This window comes from Amblyomma maculatum, chromosome 2, assembly GCF_055883805.1.
Source record: "Amblyomma maculatum isolate TAMU_Amacu chromosome 2, ASM5588380v1, whole genome shotgun sequence".
Classification (NCBI taxonomy): domain Eukaryota; kingdom Metazoa; phylum Arthropoda; class Arachnida; order Ixodida; family Ixodidae; genus Amblyomma; species Amblyomma maculatum.
The window spans coordinates 85,725,994-85,750,592 of record NC_139345.1 but is presented as its reverse complement, the minus strand read 5'-3'; the positions used below and the strand labels follow the sequence as shown (position 1 = coordinate 85,750,592).

The 24,599-nt window shown below is 45.7% G+C and overlaps 3 protein-coding genes across 6 annotated transcripts in view; 2 read left to right on the top strand and 1 right to left on the bottom strand.

Moving 5' to 3' along the window:
- The window catches only part of LOC146199201 (reticulophagy regulator 3), a 28,739-nt gene extending 25,768 nt beyond the window's left edge, over nt 1–2,971 (top strand). For 3 of the 4 annotated variants that reach the window (XM_084594673.1, XM_084594674.1, XM_084594671.1), the window contains exon 8: nt 2,318–2,971. In XM_084594673.1, the coding sequence (XP_084450799.1) occupies nt 2,318–2,379 (62 nt within the window). In that variant the 3' untranslated portion in view covers nt 2,380–2,971. The remainder of the gene's footprint in view (nt 1–2,317) is intronic. The other variant, XM_084594672.1, reaches the window with a different exon arrangement.
- Nucleotides 2,972–7,573: 4,602 nt separating this feature from the next.
- On the bottom strand, nt 7,574–11,960 carry RpL37A (ribosomal protein L37A). The gene is made up of 4 exons (XM_084594670.1): nt 11,844–11,960; nt 11,551–11,679; nt 11,378–11,460; nt 7,574–7,678 (listed from the first exon to the last, which is right to left on the bottom strand). The coding sequence occupies exons 1-4, from the start codon at nt 11,844–11,846 to the stop codon at nt 7,615–7,617; spliced, it is 279 nt and encodes a 92-aa protein (XP_084450796.1). The 5' UTR covers nt 11,847–11,960; the 3' UTR covers nt 7,574–7,614.
- A 139-nt stretch (nt 11,961–12,099) lies between these two features.
- LOC146199199 (acyl-CoA-binding domain-containing protein 7-like) lies at nt 12,100–24,599 on the top strand. Its single transcript, XM_084594669.1, has 4 exons — nt 12,100–12,228; nt 13,722–13,836; nt 16,455–16,517; nt 24,159–24,599. The coding sequence occupies exons 1-4, from the start codon at nt 12,214–12,216 to the stop codon at nt 24,230–24,232; spliced, it is 267 nt and encodes an 88-aa protein (XP_084450795.1). The 5' UTR covers nt 12,100–12,213; the 3' UTR covers nt 24,233–24,599.

The following is a 24,599-nucleotide window of genomic DNA, read 5'->3' as shown; positions in this document are numbered from 1 at the left end:
TGACTAGTTGGAAGCATGCGACTGATGTTGCACATCATTTATGATGTGTTGCTGAGACTCTCTTCAGCCCTTTCCTAGAAAGGAGAAACCTTTATGGAAGCTAGTTGCCTGACACGCAAGGACCTCGGGAAAAGAGCACACTTGAGAGAAGTGTGACTGAATCCATTCACTGAGATGGCTGTAAGTTTGCAAATGTCCCTATATGTAAAAAAAATTTTTGCACGATGTTCTCTAGGCCACGCCTTACACGTTTCACATCATTCGTCAGAATATAACTGATTAGAAAAAGGAAGTTTGGCGGCCAGTATGAATGCTATGCAGAAAGCTGTAGTTTGCATTTGCTAGTAGCATTTTTATCCGAGTCGTGCAGTCAGTCAATTTAAAGACTATAAGGCGCTGCTTAAGCTTGCACTGAAAAGTACAGATTCTGCACACTTGACATTTCACGCATAAGTGGTCATGACTGTCATCAGAGTCAGTGTGCATTCCACATACATAAAAAAAAGTGGCGTACATTCTTTTGGTCTGTAAATGTTTATTGCTGGCTATGCTTGGTGATAGTATCCAAAATAACTAGCAGGGTGCAGTGAAGAAATTATGGAATGTGGTTGTGAACTAAGGTGTTGACTACAATGTGTGTCTTATGGCGTCACTTGCACTGTCATGCACACTTCATTGTATTCAGTAGCGTGAATGTTGGCAGCCTTGTGGTGCATGTTAACTGCACTAACAATATTATGAGACGTACCTTTTTTTTTTTTTTTTTTGCCTTGTTGACAAACTGATGCATGATTCACACCTTGCATGTCATCAGTGCCTTTTGTAGCTTGTTATTTTGTTATCAAGTTAAATAGGAGACATTAGTTTATAAATGTGCCCTATACAGAGCCCTTAGCATTTTGTTGTTTTTTCTCTTTACACCCATTTTGAGATTAAGATCAACATGTTGTGTTACTGTGTTCGACCACACGTCTGTGGAATTCCTTTACCTGTGGGGCTTTCCTCCACTTTTACTTCAGTATTCATGGTGGAGACATATTGTTCTCTTACACCACTTGCAAAGCTTGTCTCCTTGAAACATTGCTGCAACTGTTACCTCTAAAGAAAGAGATGCCCGTATTAACAGGCTTATCACTAGCACAGTCGAAAATCTGACTACTGATGGGTCTACATTTCTGTGTTCATTGCCGACTGAGCTGCAAGCTAGAGAAGGAGCTGTATTAGCAGAGTATATAGGAAAATGTGTCTGCTTAAGTCTCGCTTTGAGCGGTTAAGCAAGCCTCCCTTGCATAGCATATTCGAACAGCAGAAGACAGCGTGTAGACATTAGTGTTACGCAAGAATGCTGTTCTGGCTTTGGTACACATTTTACGCATAGCCGAGATTAGGAATGGATGGGGCTTGCAAGTGCCGTAACAGAGTATGTTGCCCAGCATAGTATTTAATGACTTAGGGCTGCTTTTATTTTTGTTCAATGCAGTTTTCTTGTTATTTAGTGGGGAAACAACTGTGATTACATATAGTTGCAATTTCAGTACAAGAGGCACACAGATGCATGGCATTTGTTACTGTGCCGACAGCTGGAAAGCAGCTTGCATAGCATGATTTAAGGATTTATTTTCTTCTAGATGCCGTGATAGCACTACTACTTTTGTTTTATTGGACGTGTATTTGCAGGTTATACCCATTTGCAAGTCTTTGTTGTACAATTTGCATCGATCAAGCCTTGCCTTTGTTAGTAAACATATAAAAGAGGCATGGCACAGTGAACAAAACACTGTGTGGGCAAAATAGTTTTTTTTTTTTTTGCGTAAAGCCCACAGGTTGCACTACAGAAAGGCAACATCGTAAAGACGTTTTCACAGACGAACTTTTTTTTAGCCATTGACACTGTTAGAAGTACCTGGGATTGTCAGCAAGCTTTTATCTACTATACTACAGCAGGACTAATGGAAAGTGTTTGCCTGCAGTCACATTCCCCTTTTTTTTTTAAATCTAGATAAAGTAGAAGACAAGCACTGCTTTAGACAATACAGTTCAGTGGTTTAGATTAGATCTTATAGTTTTATCAAGTCTGTGTAGATATATGTAAGCATTTTAAAATGCATTTTGCAAAGGGCCACTTTAACAGCACGTGACCTGCGATTTTTGCACAGATTTTTCAGTGTAGGGACGTAGAGAGTGCGTGAGGTCATGCATGTTGCGAGTGAACGTGTCACTTTTAAAGATGCATTTTGTACTGGTGTTGTGGCACGGCAGTTGGTTACTTGGTGTGTAGCTGTAATGTGGCCTTTGTATTCTGCTGTCTTTTTCAAAGTGTCACAAAATGAAAGCGTTCCGTCATGCACGAGAACTGGCGCTGTGCGGGACCTTCAATAACCCAAAGAAACAGATTGTGAGTTACCTTGATACCTTTTTTTTGCAACATTTTTTTCGGTTATCGATTGTTTGCATGTAGAGCTCTGCTGCACTTGTTTTTAGTGTTGATGCATTCTTTTTTACGTGATTGTTACTTGCACTTGTTGTGATGAGTTTTCAGACCTCAAGCCTGCACAATTGTCCCCCTTCTCTAATTTAAATTTTTTGTCACATCTTTGTGCTAGTCGCAGCTTGGGCATGCGTGTGCACTTATTTGCACATGATAAAGCGTCACATCAGTCCTGCCATGTTCACCTTTGGACTTCCACAAAAGAGTGAACACTGTTGCAAAGACAGTGTTCCATCAAGAATCTCATTTGACTCTTTTGTGCACTAGCTCCCAACATACCTGGTCAAAGGCGTAGCGGCCCCACGTTACCTGCGGGATTCTCGGACAAATGGCAGGCATCCAGCAATTACTGTGGTGGTATTTGGTTGCGGTTTTCGACGATACATCGATGTTCAGGATTACAACCAGGCATCTTAGTGATACCTGCACAGACCTATTTTTGAGTGCCTTGTACATAAATTGACAATAAAAGGAAAAGTTTCAGTTGTTTTTATGTTGCTTCCTAGAAAGCTTGCTGTGCCAATTGCATGGTAAAGCTTGAGGTCGGAGCATGTGCAGTTATTGTAAAGAAATTTCACTTAAATTAAGCAAAGCAGAGTTAAAGTAGCAGTTCTTCAAAGAACTCTGGGTAGTTACAATTAAATCTACAGCACTCCTCCAGTCTTTTCACTGCAATGTTCAACTTGAGGTGATGAACACCACATACTATCACTAACCAAACACTGCTTACCTAGTCTAGTTTTGTTTAAATGCAAGAAGCCTCAAAAACCATTATACACTCAAATATAGTGTATAAGCTATTAAGTAAACTATATGCAAAAGCAGCATTCCTCTCTTAAATTATTTAAAAATCTTCCTGCTACTGATTGTGTGGGATAGGAACCGCGACTTCAACAGGACGAAGGACAGGTTGCCACCAATTTGAAGTGAATGGGCATTGCAGCGTAGCTTGTAGTATCTACGCCAAACATTTGATGTCACATATATTTCATCTTGCTTTGTTCCTTGGTTTATTCTAGCTTGTAAATCTTTCTTTCGGTGAGAGTGGCTTCTTTATTATTACACATTATGCATTGTTGCTAAATAATGGCCTTAATTAGTTGCTAATTTGCAGCCCTCATTATTAGTGCTAATGTGTATTACTAAGTAGCATTGCTACTTTGGAGGGCTGCTTTGTAGCGCAAATTATGGTGTTTGTCTGTGGGATTTTACATTCCAAAGTGATTGGTATGAGAGACGCCGTAGTGGAGGACTCCGAAAATTTCGACCACCTGAGGTTCTTTAACGTGCACCAACATCGCACAGCACACGGACGTCACTCTGTTTTGCCTCCATCGAAACGCAGCCACAGAGGCCAGGATTCGATCTTGCTTCCTTGGGCACAGTAGTCAAGCGCCGTAACTGCTGCGCCACCCCGGCGGGGCTCGCAGTGCAAATTAGTGGTTTTGATTTTAACGGTGTTGCTGTTGTGTAAAGTGTGGCCGCTACCTATACAAGATGAGGCAGTCAATGCTATTCAGTTGTGTAGAGGTAGTGCACTAAGCTTGGGCCCAATAAGGCAGCACTTTCAGTTCTGTTTGACCACCTTTTTTCTTTTCAGTGAACATGCCTTTCTTTGTTCACAGGCTCTTCATAATGCTGTTTGGCTGACGTTGCGACACTACAGATGACATCACAACGCTGCAAAACCCCGCCATGTCATCTGCCAAACTCTGCTATGAAATTCTCTGATTGGTCGATAGATTGATAACGTCGTAAAGCCATGTGACCAGTTCCGGGCGCTGGTCGGTCTGCGGGGTGTATGGACAAAATCATATCACTTCTCTCGACAAAATCGGGAGATTTTCGAGACGCGTCACTGGCTTTCCTCACAGTGTGGACTGTAGTGCCGCTGCATTGATATTTGCTGAATTTCCATGCTGTCACAGTTGCATTTCTTGTACCCATCACAGGGAAGCCTTGTTTTAAATTGAAAGGTCACTTTTTCCCTGCATATTTCTCAGCTATGCAAAAGCCCATTTTCTAGATGATACAGTCCACACTAAATTTATCCATACCCAATAAGCAAAAGTTTATGGGATGCGTGTGCTTGGGCATGCTACTCCAGTTTGTTCCCTCACCAATTTTGGCATGTTAGGCAACTGCTGGCATGATGGCAGCAAACTAACTTTCTGTAGACCTGGATCTCAGTACCTTTACTCCTAACTGTACTTCTATACAGAATGGCAATTTGTAGAACTGTATTCTTCTGGGCTAGTTAGTGCAGTTCAATTTGTGGGACGTGCTTGAACTTTGCATCTCCCTAGCTTGCGTCTCCCTACTTTCCAAGGGCTAGTCTGCCACAGAACTAGATGATGCCCTACACTCCCTAGCTCCATCCTCAATTGCCATATGGTGAATCCGTGGCCATACTGGGGTCAAAGGAAATGAGTTTGCTCATCTTGCCTGTCAAGCCTACACAATCTCTCTAACCTAACCTAAGCCTAACCCTCTAACATGGGACGATAAGTTGGCCTAAAAACGCACAATTAACCTTTTGTGGGACAGCAGAAATAATGAAATTTGTTATTGCATGCGTAAATAAGAGCATAGAAATGGATGTGGTCTTGACCAATGTGCCGAGTTTTATCCAACAAGCCAATCATTTGGCCATTTCATTTTAGCCAGCATTTTTTTTTCGATGGTACTGAATGCTTGCTCACCGATGAGTCGACGCCTAAGAACAAACTCTACATAACATACTTGCAAATTACCAAATTACCAATAGACAGCACAGTTTTCAGTTCCGTGCTCCATGGTCGACCTGTACTTTGGAACGTTTGCTAGTCGCAGACATTCGAAATTCACATCTCTTTCAATCTGCCTGTGGCTAGGCATGAGCAACCTTCACAAACACATTTGCTTGCTCAATGTGCCTTGTCACTCTAGGTCTCTTCGATTTGGCTGCACCAGTTTAAGTAGTGCTGCACAGTCATCCTCGTTTTGCCGGCGCCGCGCGTGCTATCTGCACTTCTCTCGTATTATCAAGATGCAGGATTAGTTCTGCACAAGTTCTCGCCCATTGTCAACTCGCTCCAGAGGAGGTGCAAAAAGTGTAGCATGGCGTCCGCGCCGCTCGGTCAAGAGCAGACGACGCTGCGCCTCGTTCTGCAGAGCTTTTAACGCCAGTCTCCTTCAGAACCCGGGCAGTTCGTTGCTAAAAGATCCGCAAATGGTTGCGTATACAGAGTAGTTGGGCTGCATGCTGGTGACTAGCATTTTGTTGGTGGAGGAGCGGTATTATATGCAGTTGTGGCTACACATGGTACATGGCCGCGATACTGCACCTTCGCGCGCATTGTCCTATGTACCATATTTTTTTTGTGTTGTGTGGCACCGGTCTTGACCTAAGATGACTGGTAGCTGTGAACAGAAATCAGTTGCGATCGATCTAGTTTCTGTCGTGCCAAGTGCGCGTAGAGACCTGAACCACACAATAGCATGTGCTACTCTGAGACGTCAAACTTGTCGCCCATGGAGTACGTATACATAAATATGTAGAAGACCGGAATTTCTTGGATTTATACCGCTGAACCACTCAAGTGTCTCGTTAGGCAGTTTTATTTAAACTGATATTCCTGGCAACTGCTTATAAAGTTGTCTCGTACCCAGGGGCATCAATGGCATCTTCACAGACAGATATAAAGATCGTGCAGTCGAGCGTACATTGGTCGCAGTCAACGTCACCGAGTCATTTTCCAATCGAGTGCAGTAGGCCTATGGCAGCTTGCTTAGAAATTGGACGTGAACATGTTAATTATAGCACGCGATACATAAAGTTGGAATGTATACTATGAGCACTTTGGCGGCTGCTAGGCTGCAGTCCTACACTTGCATACTCGTTTTAGCATCTGCTGTCGCACGCCAGTGTCGGAACTGCCCCTGCGCTCACGTGACCACCTGGCACTGCTGCAGCACTTTTCAGAACTAGTGCAGCCAGTGCAAGCCAAATTGAAGAGACCTTATAAATTCAAACCCAGTTTGGGACTGCGATCATCTTTACAGAGCCTTAATGTCTAGGCGCTATTGATGGTACACAACTGTGCGGGAAAAAAGTTTCAGCTTAGTTATGCTGTCAAGTTACCCGAAATATATCGAGGTACAAGATGTGAATTTTTTTTCTGAAAATGTGTCCGGACTCTCATTTCAAACTACTTTCACAAAACTGCAATGAGCAGCTCCACCTTACACAAGTACATGCGAGACCGGTGCATGTCATATGTGGAAATTTGTATTTATATACGAATTTCATTGGAATGGTTGAAGGCCCTGCTCGCGCTAGTCAAAGACTGCAAGACAGTTCTATCACGTATAGGTAAGTCAGCACGATAGCCATTGTTCGTTTTTTTCAAATGCCAAGACTGAGCCACATTTATGCCAATATGCACAATGTCCTTCTTTCCTTCTGAGCATCCATGTAAACCAGAACTTATCAACCTTCCTGCCTTTGTTTCCAATGGCTGGGTTCAGGCACTAGTTAGTCTACCCCTTTAAGCAATTCAAGAGCCAGTGCCACGCGAAATGGGTTTGCAGAACCCATTTTCCTTTTGAGAGAGCCATTAAAAAGGTTATTTTACAGCACATTCCACTCTTCAGACAAACTACAAACAAATGTGTTGCAGGGAACATACGGCAATATATTCGACGAGATTAAAGTACAAGCCAGATGACTTTTGAACCACAAAATTGCTTGCACAGAGACATTATGCGGACGAGTGCTGTAGGTTCTCCAATATGCTCCATTCAGTCATTGTACTTACATACACAGCCTTGTCGCTAATCCTCAAGCAGTGCACATTCAAAGACAGTGAAAAAGCCTGAGCGTAATATAGTTACAACTTTACTCCCACAAGGACGACAAATGTTTTCTTTTATACATTACATTTTCTGCTGCTTAGAAGGTGCACACATTGAAAACCAGTGAGGTATTTGTAGTGTGATTTGCAGCCTCAGTTGTCTTGCAACATTTCCTGCCAACATGCATACTCTTACAAAATCAAAACATGCACATCATGCCCGATCACACCACGGCTCGGAACGAATGCATTTTGGTGCTTTTTGCAGTGTTTATTTACAGACATCCATATTTACTGCTGTCTTGTCTCCCTCAGGCGACGCACAGAACTCCTCACAGTGGCAGCAGCCGTGGTACTGCAAATAAAAAACAAGCAAAAGCCCAAAAAGCGAAAATAAATAGCTTTTATGGCATTGCATAATAAACAAACTGACTTGCATGTACACGTGACTGCACCACTGAATTTGTCGCACATCAATAGCACTGGATAGAGTACCGACAGAGTAAGTATGAAGAAAAAAAAAGCATCCATTGGCACCTCAAAATGCCTTTGGAATATACCATGCTAGGTAGAAAAAAAAAAAAAAAAAAAGAGAAGCATTAGTGGAGCTCGCGAAGCCAGCTGGTTCATGCTGAATGAGGTAAGCATTATATTGCCACGTGCCTAGCGCCACGCGACAGCCGTGCTTGGTGCCGACGCCGACGAAGCGGTTGCTGGACTCTGTGATCGGAACTACAAGCCGACCTTATTCTCGGGTCCTCGGCTACGTGTACCTTCACGGTTCCCTGTGACGAGTCGTGACAATATACTGTAAAAATCCGCATACAAGGTGTAATTTCGGGATAACACATCCGTGTATAATGCGAGCGAGAAAACGATCAGCAAACATTAATTTGTGCTCATCCGCGCAGGCGTGTGGCATCCGCATCCAGGAAGTGTTCTCAGATTCAAGGTTTTCGAGACTGTTGTCAACCGGTACGTGTATCGTCTGCCGAGGGTCCTTTGCTAGAGAAATATTTCTGTAAAAAGCTTTTCTTCGGTATCTATAAACCCGTTCGGTATCCCACGTCTCGAAAGCACGAGTACACGCCAAGCATCTGCAATTCGGCTGTAGGGCATTGCCAGCATGGCTGGAGAAGCCCGTGCAACCAACCGACCGTGCTCGCGAGAACCGCGGGTTTGGTGTGGTGAAATTGAAACAATCGGCCAATGCCACCTCTCGCTGGAAGCCTGATGCTGATAGCACCTATTAATCACAATGCCGGAACTGCGAATTTTGGCTGAAATCTTTAAGGATCCGCATATAATACGAGGCAGAAATCTAACATGATAGAAAGAAAAAAAAAAAAACCCTCGTTTTATACGCAGGTTTTTACGGTATCTCAATTTGCAAAAGTGCCATATCAGCTTACATTATTCCCCTGTCATAACAGAAGCAGTTGTTCAAGTAGCAATTTATATTTGAAAAATGTCTACTTAACACAGTGACACACATCTGCACTGAAACTTTACTCAGTGCACATGCCAACAGCGGAACCTTTCTAGGTGGTGATGAACTGCAAATGCACAGGAAAAACTACAGGCTCCAGACTACCACTAATATTGCCTTTTCACTCAAATAGATGTCCACTACTATGAATGGTTGATATAAAGGGCCAGGAAAGACTTTCTCGGATATACCCTTTGCTTCCAGAACATTGAATTCCGTGTCTCTAAGCCATGCTCGAAACTCATTTAACAGTGTCAAAGGTGGCGTTAAAATGCATGCCTTAGATATGAAGAAAAAATATGAATTGTGTGGCTAAAGTCCTGGAGCAAAACATGGTTTATAAGGAATGATGCAGTGGAAGGCTCCAGGTGAGTTAAACCCTCCAATCTGGCTTCAAACCAGGCTCGTTGGCTCTATAGCCTCAATGAAAAATAAAGCCGATAGTAGCCCTTTCCCAAGCATTTCAAACAAGACAGAACAGCCGGTAAGCATGATGTGCGTGTTGTCAAAAACTCCTCTTCCTTTTCCTACTTCCCAGCGTTGCCAATAGCTTAGATGTAGATTTAAAACTTTGGTTCATCCAGTCGATTGTCTGCTTTTTTTTTTTGGACCTCCGAGACCGCGACGGAATCAGATCGCAGACCAGTTTGCACTGACGTGTCAACATGTGATGCATAGCCCTGCAGACTGACGGTCCCTCATGTGAATCAGCCTATAGAAAACCGGTGCATACCAGACAATGATAACGACTGTACCTAAAAGCCCTCGAATGCAAGGCAGATGCCAATTTCAAGCGGTTGCCTGATGGCGAAAAAGCTCAATGCCATTTCTGCACTAGCATGGAGATCGAAACTAGGAAGATCCTTTTTATTTCCGACACTCTGTGCAAATAAAAGCCGTGCTTTTGCATTACTCCAATGCTGATTCTGCAGGGCTCTAATTTTTCACAAGCGGATGGGTAAGAAGCCTGCCAGCGATGCTGCTAAAAGGCACAAAATGGTGCTTCTACTTGAAGAGGTGTACTGAAGGAACTGTTCCAACAAAGTTCTCAGCAAACATTAAAGGTAAACCACAAGTTAAGCCAAAAATCAACGCAAGTTACCAGCAACGAAAGCCAAATTTCGATGACTGCAAAATGCAGATGCTCATGTACGGAGGCTAGAACACAAGCCCCAAAGCCACTCTGCTGACTTCATTATGCAAAACAAGTTTATTATAAGGTTAAACTAATCCTTTCTATTACATCTAAGCAGCAGTAAAAACAGTCGTTCCATCTGCAACCACATTAGGTGCAGAGTGAATGCTTATGTGGCTGCTAAACATACGTTTTCACAGGTAAACCGTTCACAAACCTTAACCACCACCCCCCGCTGGGGTGGCAGTGGCTATGGCACTTGACTACTGTTCCCAAGGACGCAGGATCGAATCCCGGCCTCGGCGGCCGCTTTTCGGTGGAGGCGAAAAGCAAGCGCCCGTGTGCTGTGCAATGTCGGTGCACGTTAAAGAACCCCAGGTGGTCGAAATTTCCGGAGTCCTCCACTACGGCGTCTCTCATAGCCTGAGTCACTTTGGGACGTTAAACCCCACAAACCAAACCTCAACCACCCACGTAATGTGTGGGTCTTGTGCAAAACAGCACTGTGCTTGCTGCCCGTTGCAGCAGTTGCATGGTAGGCGAAGACAAAGGATACTCGCACGCTGAAGAATGCCTTACCACTTTCAAAGATTTTGCAACATTTAGCTTATGGTAGGTGCCAGAAGTTTACTCGCTGCCCTGAACACACCTACATTAAGGTCTTCATGGTCAAAAGTGGCGTTTAATGCATGCCAATCACAACCTCTAATCTGTATTGAGCGTCTATGTACGCTCACACGGATTCATATTAGAATTCGTGGTTTTCAGCTCCTCCCTTTGCCCAGAGCCGCCACTGCAGTTGAGACGCCAAAGACGGCATACAAACATTTTGAAGCAACGGGTAGATGCATACTAAAGACACAAGCTGAAGGTGATGGGAAAACTTCAATCAACGGTTCATAAAGGCAGAGCGATACCCACGGCTCTTGATTATCATGTCGGTGCAAGCCATGTACAGAAGCAGGGCTAGCCAATCGATTTGTGAGATATTTTGTGATTACACTGTTATGTCATTCGGCCCAAGAACACTCAGGCATATGATCAAATAAGCCAGGGTCAAGCAATGCTTTGGAGCAGCTTACAATGACAAGGCAAGGGGTGAACATTACTACTGAATGCTGTGATGAGAATGACAAGGCCTTGAAATGTTTTGTACACAAGCATTACCTGCAAATCGACCGCAGTTTATGGTCCCTGAGAGTCTGCCTGGATTCTAGCGATACTCCCTACGATCGTACTATTTCCAAACCATGTCGAAATTCATGCGTGCTTGCAAACACGATTTCTTGGGATGCGACCTCTAGCCTTAAGGCAGCCGACAACAGCATCATCGACCTCACACGCACATCGAAGCACTGGAGTGTCACAGAAACCGCAGGCAGCGGAGCCGAGCACAAACGCATTGACCAGTACAGCGCCGAAATGCTCACCTGAAAACATAGGCACCGCCAGCAACAGTCTTGCGGCAGGACCGACACTTCCAAATCCCCACGCACGTGCGCTTCATTGTATCCTACAACAAACAATCACCAAGACCGTCAGTGCGACCTATGCACAAGCGGGGATGAACACAAACGCTTTACTGCAGAGATGTTCCGCTCACCTTGCCACAGAATGTACAGGTATACTTGGCGTGCTGGGTTATTTCGATCTTCTTCGCCATTTTACGAAGAGATGCACCATATCTAGTTCCATATTTGCCGACGATTCCGACCTTCTTAGTCCTCTTCGCCTATACAGTCAAAGTATTCGGGTTACTAACCGGCGAAATATTACAACACATATAAAATCACTGGCTTTAGAAACGGGCGTAGACCCTTTTTGCTCCATTTCACACAAATTTCCAACAAAGAAATGATAACGCAATGGATTAATTGCGATTTAATTCGTACATACCATGACAGCCCTTCCTGTGGTAAACGGCACTGACCGAAGAAAAGGCTCGTTGTTGGCAGACGCGAATCGATTTTTGCGTCAAAGGGGTATGTGTAACAGATGCAGCTGTGTCATTTTAAAACATATAAAAATGCAATTTAATAACTAATTTTAGTTTTTTGAATAATAACTCATGTTTATTTAAAGCAACAATATGTTTCAGCATTTTAAGACCAAACAGGTCAAAGTAAGCGTGAGACTCGTTTGCAGCAGCCGAATCGAGGTAAACAGCACTAACAACGTCTGCTGCTATAAAGGACGGAGCCGGTTTGCGATTACCTGAATTTACTTCCTGAAGTTTATTCAGTCTTTGGATTACAAGCGAAGCACCATGAGTCTGGACGAGGTGAGATGCTTAAGCGAAGCATAGTCCAATTAGTTACAAGTGCAATCAAAAGTACCGTCGTAGGATTATTGAGCAGCTTGGCCCGCACCATGTTTCCTACATCACAGGATTACATCTTCGGCGTCCGCACGCAGAAATTATACCAGAATGAATTGTGCCTGTACTTTCTCGCTAAACGTTGATTGATTGATTGATTGATTGATTGATGATCTCTTTGTGCATGTTTATATGCGCTTGCAAATATGCAGTCGTGCGAGGTTCAGAGCGTAGAACCGGAGGTAGAGATTTTCATTAGCCTTTTGGCGTGTGAGTCGAGCGTTGTTCAGTGCTATCAGGAGTCAGCAAGGAGGGCGATCTAGAGTTGGAATCGACGTTTTTATGCTCTCAATTTCTTCTTGTACCTGTAACGAGCCCTCCTAGCAACTGCGTGAAAATTCTTAACATTTCAGAGCACGCACAGCGCATTAAAAAGCGAAATAAGTGTCGAAGTAAGTACAACGTAATTTTAGCTTCTGGGAGTCAACATGCGCGGGAATACGTGCCCACTGGATTTGGAATCGACATTTTTGTGCTCTAAATTTCTTTTGTCTTATCTGACTAGGCCCACTATACAACTACGTGAAAATTGCCCACGTTTCAAAGCGTGCATAGCGAAGTAAAGATCGAAATAAATGTCTGAGTAAGCAGAATGCAATTTTAGCTTCTGGGAGTCGGCAGGCAGGGGATTCCAAATGCCTGCTGAGGCCTAAATCAACATTTTTATTTATTCTCTGGATTTCGTCTGGCATGTCTGCCTAGGCCCGCTAGCAACTGCGTGGAAATTCTCCATATTTCAGAGCACTAATAGCGAAGTAAAAAGTGAAATAAATGTTAACGTAAGTAAGAGCGCCCAGCTTGTAAACCTTCCCGTTCATCGATGACAGCCTGGAGTAGTCGCGAATTGTGCCAAAATTCTGTTTTGCATTTCAGGAGAGCCTTGACGTTGTAAGTGCGAAGAGGTTTCAACTCCTCTGTTTCTACTGGGTGTTCTCATCCCCGCCATTCATACACTCCTTGTCGGCACTTTTGATGTGCGGCACACCTCTGAATTTCTGGTTTTCTGTTTCTGCAAGCTCAATTTTTTTTTCTCTCTCTCTCTTTCATTTTGCCTTGACCTCTCTTTCATTTTGCCCTGACCTCTGGTCCGTGCTATTTAATTCCTTGATGACACTTTCTCATTTTCGTGAGGTGTTGACAGTCTCAGTTCATTTTGGTGCGCGATACTTGGTGATAGATTGGTTGTTCTTAGAAAAAAAAAAAGAATAAATGCAGTAGCAGGAAATAATCTGCTTTCGTACGCACGTCGTAAACACACTTGACCGCCTCTCGGTCTGCATATAGCGCATGAAGGAAGTCTGTATCTTACAGTTCCGACCCCGCCCTTTCGGCGGTGAAAAAGCTGAGCGCTTAATCGAGAGCTGCCCGCTGAGCGTAATGATGCTGCTCATTTGCAGAGGTTCAACAAGGCCGCCGAGGACGTGAAGAACCTCAAGGAGCGCCCGTCTGACGAGGAGCTCCTCGAACTTTACGGCCTCTACAAGCAGGGCTGCATTGGCGACTGCAATATCAGTAAGTCTGAGTCTTGCTGTCTATTTGTATTATCGCTTCGTTTACCTTCGCGCATCTTATTTGTGCTCTTAGGATAATTTGGGGACATGGCACAAGCAGTTGCTGGAGCAGTTACTAATTAAAGTACCTTTATACGTACCTGGTCATCGACCTTTTGCTCAGTAATTTATATGCACGCAGTTTTCTTCGTTTTCTTTTCTTTTTTTTTTTTTCGACCTATGATGTGAGAACTGCCATAACTTCGCGTCACTATGCTACTCAGCATAAGGTTTCTTGCGCTGATTTCTGGTTAATGGATATTGAAATGTCTAGATAAGAGCAATTTTTTTTTTTTGTTAATTTGCCCTTCCCCTCTCCACTCTTTTAATGGCGCATGAATGAACAACGAAAGATAAGCTTGCGCAAAAGCGCTTCCGGTGGTGCCATGCCCACTGTCACTTTCCTTCCAGGCTTGAAAAACTTTGGTTTAGTTTATGGTTGATAGGTTTTAACGTCCCAAAGCGACTCGGGCTATGAGAGACGCCGTAGAGGAGGACTCCGTAAATTTCGACCACCCGGGGTTGTTTAACGTGTCTTGCTTTTCGCCTCCATGGAAAAGCGGCCGGGATTCGGTCACGCATCCTTGGGCACAGCAGTCGAGTGCCCTAACGCACTGCAGAGTTATGGGGTGGGAAGGGGAAAGGAGGGAGGGGGAATGACGGGAAGGAACTGTTTTAGCGGCTGCACAGGACGTAGAAAAAAGAGCGGAAGCTAGGACAGTCCTGCAAATTCTGCCCTTCTTACTTGAATACCTTAGCATAAACGATCGAGTATTTAATTTGCTGCACACCTGAGGCACCAACATACGCGAGTTCTCTTGGCTGCTTCAAATTTTGCAACTGCCAAACTTCTGCCGACAGAGACAGAAAAGTCCAAAGTTGCCTCTCACAATTGACTGGCTGAATGAAAAAGGACTCTTCGGAACGTTCGCGTCACCGTGCGCGTTTCACAAATCGGACTCTTCTGATGGGTTTTTTTTTTTTTTTCCTTCAACTTTTTCTCGTTTTGTTATTCCGAAGACTCAGCGTTATTTACGAGCAAGTTCTCAGACAAGATTGAAACGTGCCGTGAATCGTACAGTCGGCATACTTGCACAGCTGGCTCTGGCTTTGTGTATCCGGCACACAGACGGCGGGACTTGGTACATACTTTCCGTTTCTGTTCCGCTTAGATTTATCCTCCTCGTCGTTTAGTACTACTATTTTTCAGTCTGAGCATTTTTCTGTTCTCCTCTCTGCTTTTTGTTGTCCTTAATTGTTACCTAACGGTCTGATACTCGAAAATATGGCGTCCCTAGTTATGTACCGCGATTTCTTTAGGAGATAGGAGGCCGTTTCTTGTTCTTTATTGCTTTTCAAAATCTACCGTATTGGTTTTGTCCTTTTGCGGTTAATTTTGTTCCAGAGTTCAACATTCACCCGATATAGTGACCTATAATAAACATCGCATCGTAGTATCTGCTGGTTCTGAGCTTTATACCACATGAAAGAACAAGAAAGAAAAAAAAAAAAAAAAAGGAAGGATTCGATGAATTAGGAACTACATATTTAGGTCAATGTCGAACAAAAAATAAGCGCAAATGTCGCACTGGAACGAGGGAGCATTAAGGTTGCGCCCGCACGCGTACTTAGTCAAAGAGAGCATTTAATTGGAACCGTGAGGGAGGACCAATTTTATTCATACTTCTGCACTAAACCTGAGAAGGCAATGAATAGATTGTGCATCCACACGAAAGCTAGTGGCTTGTAAAACAAGTACGTAAAACAAGTATGATTTTAGTTCATCACCGTACGATTCTCCTCATCGGATGGAGAGAGGTATTCCCTCTTGTTCCCCTGTTATTCATGGCCTGACCTTCCCTTGGAATATACTGGAAGCTTCTCATTCATGCTTGAAAAATGGTGGTTGGCTGAGTGTCCTTTGGATGGAGCGACCTGTACCGTCTGGTGCAGCAAGCTGCGATAGATCGGGCTTGAATTACCACCGCCACCAGCTCGCGTGCCTAGGAACACGTGTTCGACGCTGCCTTCCGAGCTCAGCCTCTGATAGCCTGCGGGGCCACCAGGCAAGATTACGTCTTGTGTTCGCTTATCGCCTACACACCATGGGAGGCAGCATCCTCCTCGTTCATGGACCCGGTTGTGAACACTGCTGTAAGACGCCCGCGCTTGCTTCTGTGCAAGCAGGCTAGCCGCTGAGTGCATGTCAAGGTCCAGCCAAAGTACACCCATCCGGGCAGGTTTCGATTGAGGTCTCCGGGGTGGTTTTTTCTCTCTTTGATCCTTTCCCACGTTTTTATTTGTGTGCTTTCTTAGTGGCACAAGCTTTGCCACCCCCCTCCCCCATGCTGGGCTCCAGCCAATGACGAAAAGGGATCTCGGGATGTGGCTTCAAACCAGTCGGGAAAAAAAAAAAAAAGAAAATGGAATTTCTTTAATACGCCGGCTCAATACGCGAGACTACGTATTTATTGTGGCTCTCTCTTTAATCTGGGTGCTAAGTCTTTATAGCGCGTTATTATCTTTTTTTTCCTACAAGACTGACCAATCTATTCCTCATGGTGTTCCCTCTCTCTGCAGGCCAGCCCGGCATGTTCGACCCCAAGGGTCGCGCCAAGTGGACCTTCTGGAACAAGAAGAAAGGTCAGTTCTTTCTCTCCACTCTTTGCTTTATCGCCGCTCTTTGATCCTTCTATCCGGCCATTGGTTATCGTCGGTCTTCATGCGAATGCGCGCTGTTGAGCCGACAGTTGGGCTTTATTTGAGCATCCACTCTGCTTCCGCAGCGCTTTAAGTCTCTCTGTTAATTTTTTTTTATCTTTTTTTTTTCTGCTTAAATTTGTTCCCAGTGAAAATCGGGAATCAGTGTCCCGCCTTTCTGGGTGCAGTACTTACCAGATATTGACAGACTATCCTCAAGCGTTCACAACGCTTTATGAATGTGCAGCTTTATCTTGTGGAGCTTATCGTGTCGATCCACATGTTTGAGTTGCAGGAGTCAGACGTCAGGAAGCGTACTACACCGTGCAATCTAATCGTCGCGCGATGTACTCGTGGGGTTTTCCACTTCCGATCGGGGCTTAGGCGACTCTTGGTGTGCCTGTGCACTAGATGCGGAAATCGGAGGCTGGACGACCTGAGTAATGCAGCACGTTTCGTTAGAAACGACTGAAATAACACTTGTGGTATTGCAGCGTTGCGTAATGATTGTTTAATGTTCAGGGCACCGAGACGTCGCCGTGGACGCGTAAGATTTTGTCGCTGAGGGTGAAAATGTTATGTTATTATTGGGACGGTGGAAAGGCGCGTAAACATTTCCTTTTCTGTTGATAGGACGAGAAAAAGAAACTGAGGTCCGTCGGATGCCGAGCGGAAAGGAAAATGTCCTGTAATGTTACGTCAAAGTTCTGGCGAAGTGAGCTTAGCACCGTGGTAATGGGAAAGGCGCGGCGATGGAGCGTGCATATAGCGCACATATCTGTGCCGTATACGTGCTCTGACCAGCCGGTCTGTAATATCCACCGCACTGATTGCGCGTCAAATGAGGAAGCCGGCCTGTGGACGTACGACTTCGCTGGAGTCTGTTCCCATACATATACAAAATATCGATACGGTTTCCCACGGCGACGCGTTTTTTACAGTACGAATAAGGTCAGACTTTTTTTTGACCCCTGTTTTTCGACCGGCTGCTTTTATCGGCCTTTCGAGTGAGTATACGTTTCAGCCGTCCCGTTTGCTCGACGCCTAAAACAATATCGAGAAGAAAAACGTTCTCAATGGCCAGCATTACCGGAGGGATGGGACACCTCTCTCTTTCAATGTTCTTTCTTTTTTTAGTTTTGACACGCCGTGCAGATGTTAGATTGATTTATAGGAAGGGAAAGGCGTGGTAACTGTCTCACTTGTTTTCTGTGGACAAACCGCGCCTTAAGGGAAAGGAGGAAGGTGGGAGTGAAAGTGGAAAGAGGAGCTGTAGTGGAGGGCTACGGAGTAATTTCGACCACCTGGGGATCTTTAACGTGCACTGACATCGCACAGCACACGGACGCCTCTTCGTTTCGCCTCCATCGAAACGCAGCCGCCGAGGTCGGGTTCGAACCCGGGTACGTGCAGATGTTTAACAGTTATCTCCGCCTAAAATGTAGCTCCGGTATACAGCCTAACTTGAAGGGTTGGCGAATCTTGGATCGTTTCCGTTTACGACGGCAGCTTTGTAAAGGAGGTTTCATGTCGTACAAGCGGCGTCGCCGTTACGTGTTTCGAACGCCAACTCTCCAATTCACGGGCTAGCCAATGAGAGTGTATATAAGTAAGCCCGGACCGATGGAAAGTCACGTTAGGCCGGACTGAGAATGGGCTGCGTCCAGAACACGTTATCTGTGGTCACGTTATCTAAGTGGGCGGTCTCACAAATTGCGTGATACAGCTATAGAATTTGTCGTGTCTTCCCAGCGGGGACCGCGAAAAGGCCTTGCGCATTCGCTATAGCTTTGGATTCAGGCAATCGTCTCGAAGGAGATCTTGTTGCCACACCTGCCCTGGCTATTGGCGGACCATGCAGCATCCCGTCGCTTGCGAGCGATGCCAGTCGACGCAACCGTACACGCCTCGTACGTTCGGGCGGTATATATATATACGATCCTCTCTCTATGGATATAGTGCCTAGAATATACATTCTAGGCACTATACTATGGGTATACTTTATAATGTGTTCTCCGGCCATGCGCGCTGAAGCGCGCATTTTTCCCCCTTCGAAAGGGCTTTGCCCAGTGTGTATTTACCTTGGCAACTCTGTGCACACGCGACGCCAGGCGAAGGTGTGTGCGCGGGTGTCGAACAAACGTTTGACGACGACGCCGTTCTCATGAAGCGGAAACTTTACGCCGTGTGTGCGCATTTTTTCCTCGTAAGCTTGTATACGTATACCTGTGCCAGTGCCTGCCTGATCGCGCACGCCCTTCTTGCTCGCCCTTTCGGTGGTTGTTTCGGCGCAGTCTCTTTTTCGAAGCAGGAAGCGTTTTTGAAATGCGACAATAACGGATTTGCTAAGCGATTTTGTCGCGTTCGTATAGCCGACGTTGAAGGGAGTATAGCGCAGCTGAAACGGACATGAGTAGCGCGCTTTTGCGCGCTTGTGAATTAACGGTCGGTACCTTTTGTCGCGTGCGTAATGCAAATGGCGGAGTGGGTTTTCCGTGCTGAGTTTGACTGAGCCATTCCAAATTTCCCGCACTACGGCGTGGGTGTGGCCTCGGGGGAAAAATGCAGAAGAATAAGAAGAAAGAACCTCCCAGCTCTGTGCCTCTGTGAAACTCTTCACTGGCTACTCGTCGTCTTGATGCCGTTTGCAAGCTGTTACAGGCAGGCATGCACTAGCCTTCATGGCCTCTGCGAACCTGACGGGGTAGCAAATTATGCCACGGCATCGCGAATTCGCGCTCTTTTCCTGCGGAAATTCTGGGGCTTGGCGCTCGCGCGCTTTTTAAAAGCGCGCAACACTCGTTAAATGGAACGGTCGGGCATACGCGCTCGCATAAAACGCATTCGCGGGGCCTGACAGGCAGGCGAGCTCGGATCGTTCTCTTTGAGCGCACAATGCGCTCGTGTAGAGCTTCCTCTGCCTCCACGTAACGGTCGCTCCGTTCCATCCAAGGACCACGACGGCGTGGAGGAGCGGGAGGCGCAGAGGCAGGCACCGTCGCGGGCCTCTTTCTTTCCTCTGACCCAAATAGCGGCAGCCTGTTGACCTCCCCTCCGTTTCCCTTGGCGGCTGCTCGGAGTTCGTTCCTCCAGCATGCCGCCGCCCGAAATACCTATCTCGCTGGACGTCCGTCCGACACGCTTCTCCGACATGTTCCGAACCTGTAGTCACCGATCGTCTCTTCCTAGGAGACTGACAACACATCGATGACAGGGTTCACCTGGTTCCAGAAAATTTGACAGCTCGATGCTTTTTCTTTCTTTTTTTTTTTAGCTGGAAGAGGGATAGTTTTAGCACACTTGCAGCCTGAACGTGTGCACGTAATAGCTAAAAATGCACGTCATGCTAAATGTGTACACGTAATGTAAAAAAAAAAAAAAAAACGAATGGCTGTCTATATTAGTTTTTTTTTTTTTTTTTTTATCGTGCTTATTTTCTTTGTAATGAAAAAACGATGACAATTCAAGAGACAGAAGGCCTTCTGGTGACCTAGGTACTCTGTTACAGATGATGTTTGTACAGCTAGTTCACATATTAAACCATGTTGTGTTCATGAATTATTTCTGAGGTTTTGATGTAATTGACCCCCTATAATATTGCCTTTGGGCGCCATGGGTACATTGAATAAATAAATACCGCAAATATTATATATCGCGCAGCTGTTATTGGGCAAAGTGCGGCAAGGATTACACGCTAATCTGTTTAAACGAATGACACGGCAACAACAAAAACGAACTGGGTAGTTTAGTGCAGATGACATCGTGTGCACACTCGAGGCTTGGCGAGGAAAAAAAAAGAGCGAAATCTAACTTTCATTCTTTTCATCGGCGCTCTGTACAGCACATAGCTTGCCGTCCTTTGCAGCCAGGTGCAAGTGAATAAAATCCCCGTGTTTTAGCTTTTCTCATCAGTCCTCACAGCTTCCGTTTTTATGCTGCATAAAATAATAATAAAATAATCTGGCTATGCGCATGTATTACGCGTGTAAATTTAGCTACGGCTGTCTAAATATACCAGTATTGTTACAGTAAACGTGTATTAAATGGGCACAGTTGTTTGCGGCATGTGAAAGTGTATAGCGATTACTGGAAAATCATTTAGCTGCCGTTTTTAGTCGCCCGCGGTCCGGCGCACTGTATGCCCTTACTAGTATTGCTTAGCTGCGCTGTACAGGGGAGCGTGACGCATGATAATTAGTGTAAGCGAAGCAGCCGGCTGCCTGCCTCACAATCACGGTGCAAGATATATCTTACACCGTGCTCACAACTAAGAGGTACCTCGCGCCGTCCTTTGTGCATACGATTAAGCGAAATTTGCGGAACTCGCTGAACTCGAAACGCACCCGCTTCTAACGTCCTTGTGTTCTGTACTTTTACGGCCAGTGACGCATCCACTGCTGAGAAGGACGCCGGCAACATACAGCAAACGTGAATTCTTGGCTGTGCCGGGAGTTGTATAGGAGTATTAGTCGCGCCTACACCACACTGTGTAGCCGACTCTGAACAGAGGGGATTGTCCCGTGCGAACTCACTCGACCGAGTCGAGGACACGCTTTCGCATGCAAATCTCGCGATCGCCTAGTATTCTTGTCGCCCTATCTTCTTGGCCTGGATTTTCTCCAAAAGTGTCTGGTTTTTTTTTTTTTTTTTTTTTTTTTTTCGGTTTGCGTGCGCGCTACGTGGATGCTGACTAACTAGCAGGGGAAAAAAAAAAAAAAAAAAAAAGGAAAAGCGTGGTCTGCATTTTCCACGAAATTGACTTCCTTGTAGACGGCGGGGACTTTGTCTGTTCTCACGGAATTTCGTCATTTCCACGGTGGCGCGTGAAGGCCATCGGTCGGGGTAGTTGCCTTTTTGCGTGCGGGTTTCTTTGCTATGGGCCCCGCTGTCTGTCTCCTGAAGCAGTCGCAGCATTTACGTAATGCCCGGGCCTCGCCTTGCGTGCTTTTCCGGCAGTTTTAACTCAACGCTCGACTGACCTTTCCGTAAATAGGCAACTGATCGGATGACAGAAAACGGGTCATTGCTTTTTATTTTTATTTTTTTTTTCCTTCATCGCTGTTCCGATAGGTGGCGTTGTTCTGCCTAACGTAAATTCAGTGCACAGGGCACAGAGTTAAACACATATTGCGCACATGGGTGACTCGTTTAAGCGCCGTTCAGTTGCCTCTCTCTCTCCCTCTCTTACAAAAGGGGTTTCATGTGCGGCTGGTTTTTCCACAGGAAGTCTTTTACTCTCGCTTTTGTCGCAATTGGTGGCGAACGGGCCAGACCCTTTTTACCGAAAGTATTACCGCTTCGCATTGCGCTAGGCACGTCGCCCCCTTCTGCTGCTAAGTCCCCCATGGGTACTTTTCCATGTTTCGATCGCCTATCTTTCTTTTTTTTCGGCGCACAAGAAGTCGTCGCTTGCCTCGGGTGACGATGAATACGTCGTCTCCACTTTGAAGAGGCACGGAGGCGATTCCCAATATAACCGGTCCGGCTTGTATAATAATGCATCCCTCCCATAAGCCCTTTAGTGGCTGCGGCGCCAATAAAGTGCGCTGCCTTTCCTCGTCGGGAATTCCTCGTGCGCGTCACACTCTTCGACGTGAACGTTCGATTTTTTCGCGTTTCTTTCCCTCCTGTGTCTTCCTCCTTCGGCCATGACGGCGGCTTCTCTTCGCTGGCTGAGCCTTTGAAAATTCCGGTCATACACACGTAAATCGTTCGTGTACGGGAAGCGACTACGCTGAGATCTGTCAGCCACTAGCTGCAGTGGCGATTGCGAAAGGGGGGGGGGGGGGGGGGGGTATCTATGGGCTAGAGCAGGCGCTACTTTTTTCCTCTTCGCTGGCGCGCGTGAAAACGAGCCGAGGACACGATACGCTGCAGAGAAGCTAAAAACTTGTTCGTTGTACGCTGCTGCATTTGTACGTGGCTTTGGGTAGGGGAAAAGTTGAGTCGAGTGCAGCTCGGGAGCGTCGGGCTCTGTATCGAACAGCAAACGCACCGTTCCCGGCTTCTGGGCCGAGGAGGCTGGGTTAAGCTGGTATTTTGCACAGGTACGCTATTTATGATTATGTGGCCATGTGCAGCTGTCTCATATTAAGGCGGAATCCTTAGTAAGTTATGTTGTGAGGCCAAACAATGGACGAAAAAAGTGAAGCCATGGATGGGGCGTAGTAGTATGACTTACCCTAACGGCGTGGTTTAAGTGTCCATGAGCTTGTTACAGATACTGCGCCTTTCCTCTCCTGTAAGCCAATTACTAGTAGTAACAAGTGGTGATGCTAATTAATAATACTACTACTAATAATAATAATAATATGATGCTGATTAATGATAGCGGTAAATGAAAACAAAATAAAAAGTTAAAAGCAAATGGACATAAAATAAAGAAGTAAAACAACATAAAAGTTGACGTTAAAATTAAAAAAAAAAATGCAAATTACAAAAACGTCGCGGCAGCGCTGATGCTTTCGCATTCTCCCAATGCAGTTTCTGCAGTGACCTCTAATTTTTTGGAAAAATATTTTCTTGCAATAAATGATATCGAGTAATGAAAAATCGTGTACCATGGTCGACTGGCTTGCGAATTCGAGCGGCTGGAATTCCTAACGTTACTGGCGAAGCTAACGTCGCGGTCCAAGACCTGTGCCCCGAAACATATCCCTCCTTCTCCATTTAATTCTTTGATTTGGGTGTTTCACGAAGGATCACGAGGGAGCTTGAGCAATTAAAAAAGAAACTATTTAGTGTATTTCGCAAACGAAAAGTCGAAATGGGAAACACCGTACAGCTTCGTACGAATGAACTTTGTCTAACGGGTTCGAAAACTGAGTCAGTGAAAACGGTGTGTGAAAGAGCTGCGTGGAAACCCGCGATACACCTGCCTTTTTCGTCATTCTCAGAGTCGTCTTCTTCGCCGCTTTCGACCTCAACTGATTAGTGGGCCCCGCCGGGGTGGTGCAGTGGTAAGACGCCCGACTACTGTGCCGGAGTACCCGGGTTCGAACCCGACCGCGGCGGCTGCGTTTCGATGGAGGCGAAACTAAGAGGCGTCCGTGTGCTGTGCGATGTCAGCGCACGCTAAAGATCCCCAGGTGGTCGAAATTACTCCGTGGCCCTCCACTACGGCTCTTCTTTCTCTCTTTTCACTTTCACTCCCACCTTCCTCCCATCCCTTACGGCGTGGTGGAGGTGTCCACAGAGAATAAGTGAGACAGTTACCGCGCCTTTCCCTTCCTATAAATCAATCAACTGATTAGTGGAAGCGCCGGAGCCGGAAGTGGTGGCAACCGAACTGAAATCCGGTTTCGGTGTTTACGCCAATCAGATTGCTCGAGGTGAGGGCGAGAAGGACGCTTTTGTAAACGACGCAAGCTCGAAATACGGACCCTGGCGTTGCTTCGCCGCGGTGGCGCAGTGGTTAAGATGCCTGCAGTACAAGTGGAAGAAAAAGTGGGACAGATACTGCGCCTTTCCTTTCCTGGAAACCAGTTATAATATACCCTGGTGTTGGTTGGATAGGTAATTCCCGCCGTGAATTGACGAACGCGTGCCGCATGTCCGCCTAATTCCTTCTACCCCATTTTGCAGGAACCAGCCAGGACGAGGCCAAGGAAGCCTACATCAAGTACGCCACCGTGCTCATCGGCAAGTACAACAAGTGACCTGGAGGCGACTGTGCGGCGGCTTCGCGCTCGATCCGCGCGTGTTCACCGTGATATCAACGTTCCTCGTATTGGTCCGAGGTCACTCCGTGACAACGCCTCGCCACGCTGCCGTGATCTTCGAGTGCATATCTTCGTCAGTCACGCACATCTAGAAACACGTATTGTCTCTCTGTGTATTTTTTAAACTGTCACTTGTCACCAAGGCAATAACAATGTCCATTTTCCTCAATTATCTGATCTCTCGCCATGTGCACATCATTTCCGGCCCAAATTTTAATGGGACTCGCCTCCTGCGGTGCCCATGAGATGTTTTGTACATACGGAGGGGGTCAAATAAAATTGGACTTTTTTTAAGGACAAACAA

Excerpts from the sequence above, each read along its gene's own strand:
- RpL37A (XM_084594670.1), bottom strand. Across the intron at positions 11,461-11,550 it reads CCTGTACATTCTGTGGCAAG|GATACAATGAAGCGCACGTG; the intron begins GTGAGCGGAACA and ends TGTTTGTTGTAG. Across the intron at positions 7,679-11,377 it reads GGCGGTGCCTATGTTTTCAG|TACCACGGCTGCTGCCACTG; the intron begins GTGAGCATTTCG and ends TTTTATTTGCAG.
- LOC146199199 (XM_084594669.1), top strand. Across the intron at positions 13,837-16,454 it reads CATTGGCGACTGCAATATCA|GCCAGCCCGGCATGTTCGAC; the intron begins GTAAGTCTGAGT and ends CTCTCTCTGCAG. Across the intron at positions 16,518-24,158 it reads CTTCTGGAACAAGAAGAAAG|GAACCAGCCAGGACGAGGCC; the intron begins GTCAGTTCTTTC and ends CCCATTTTGCAG.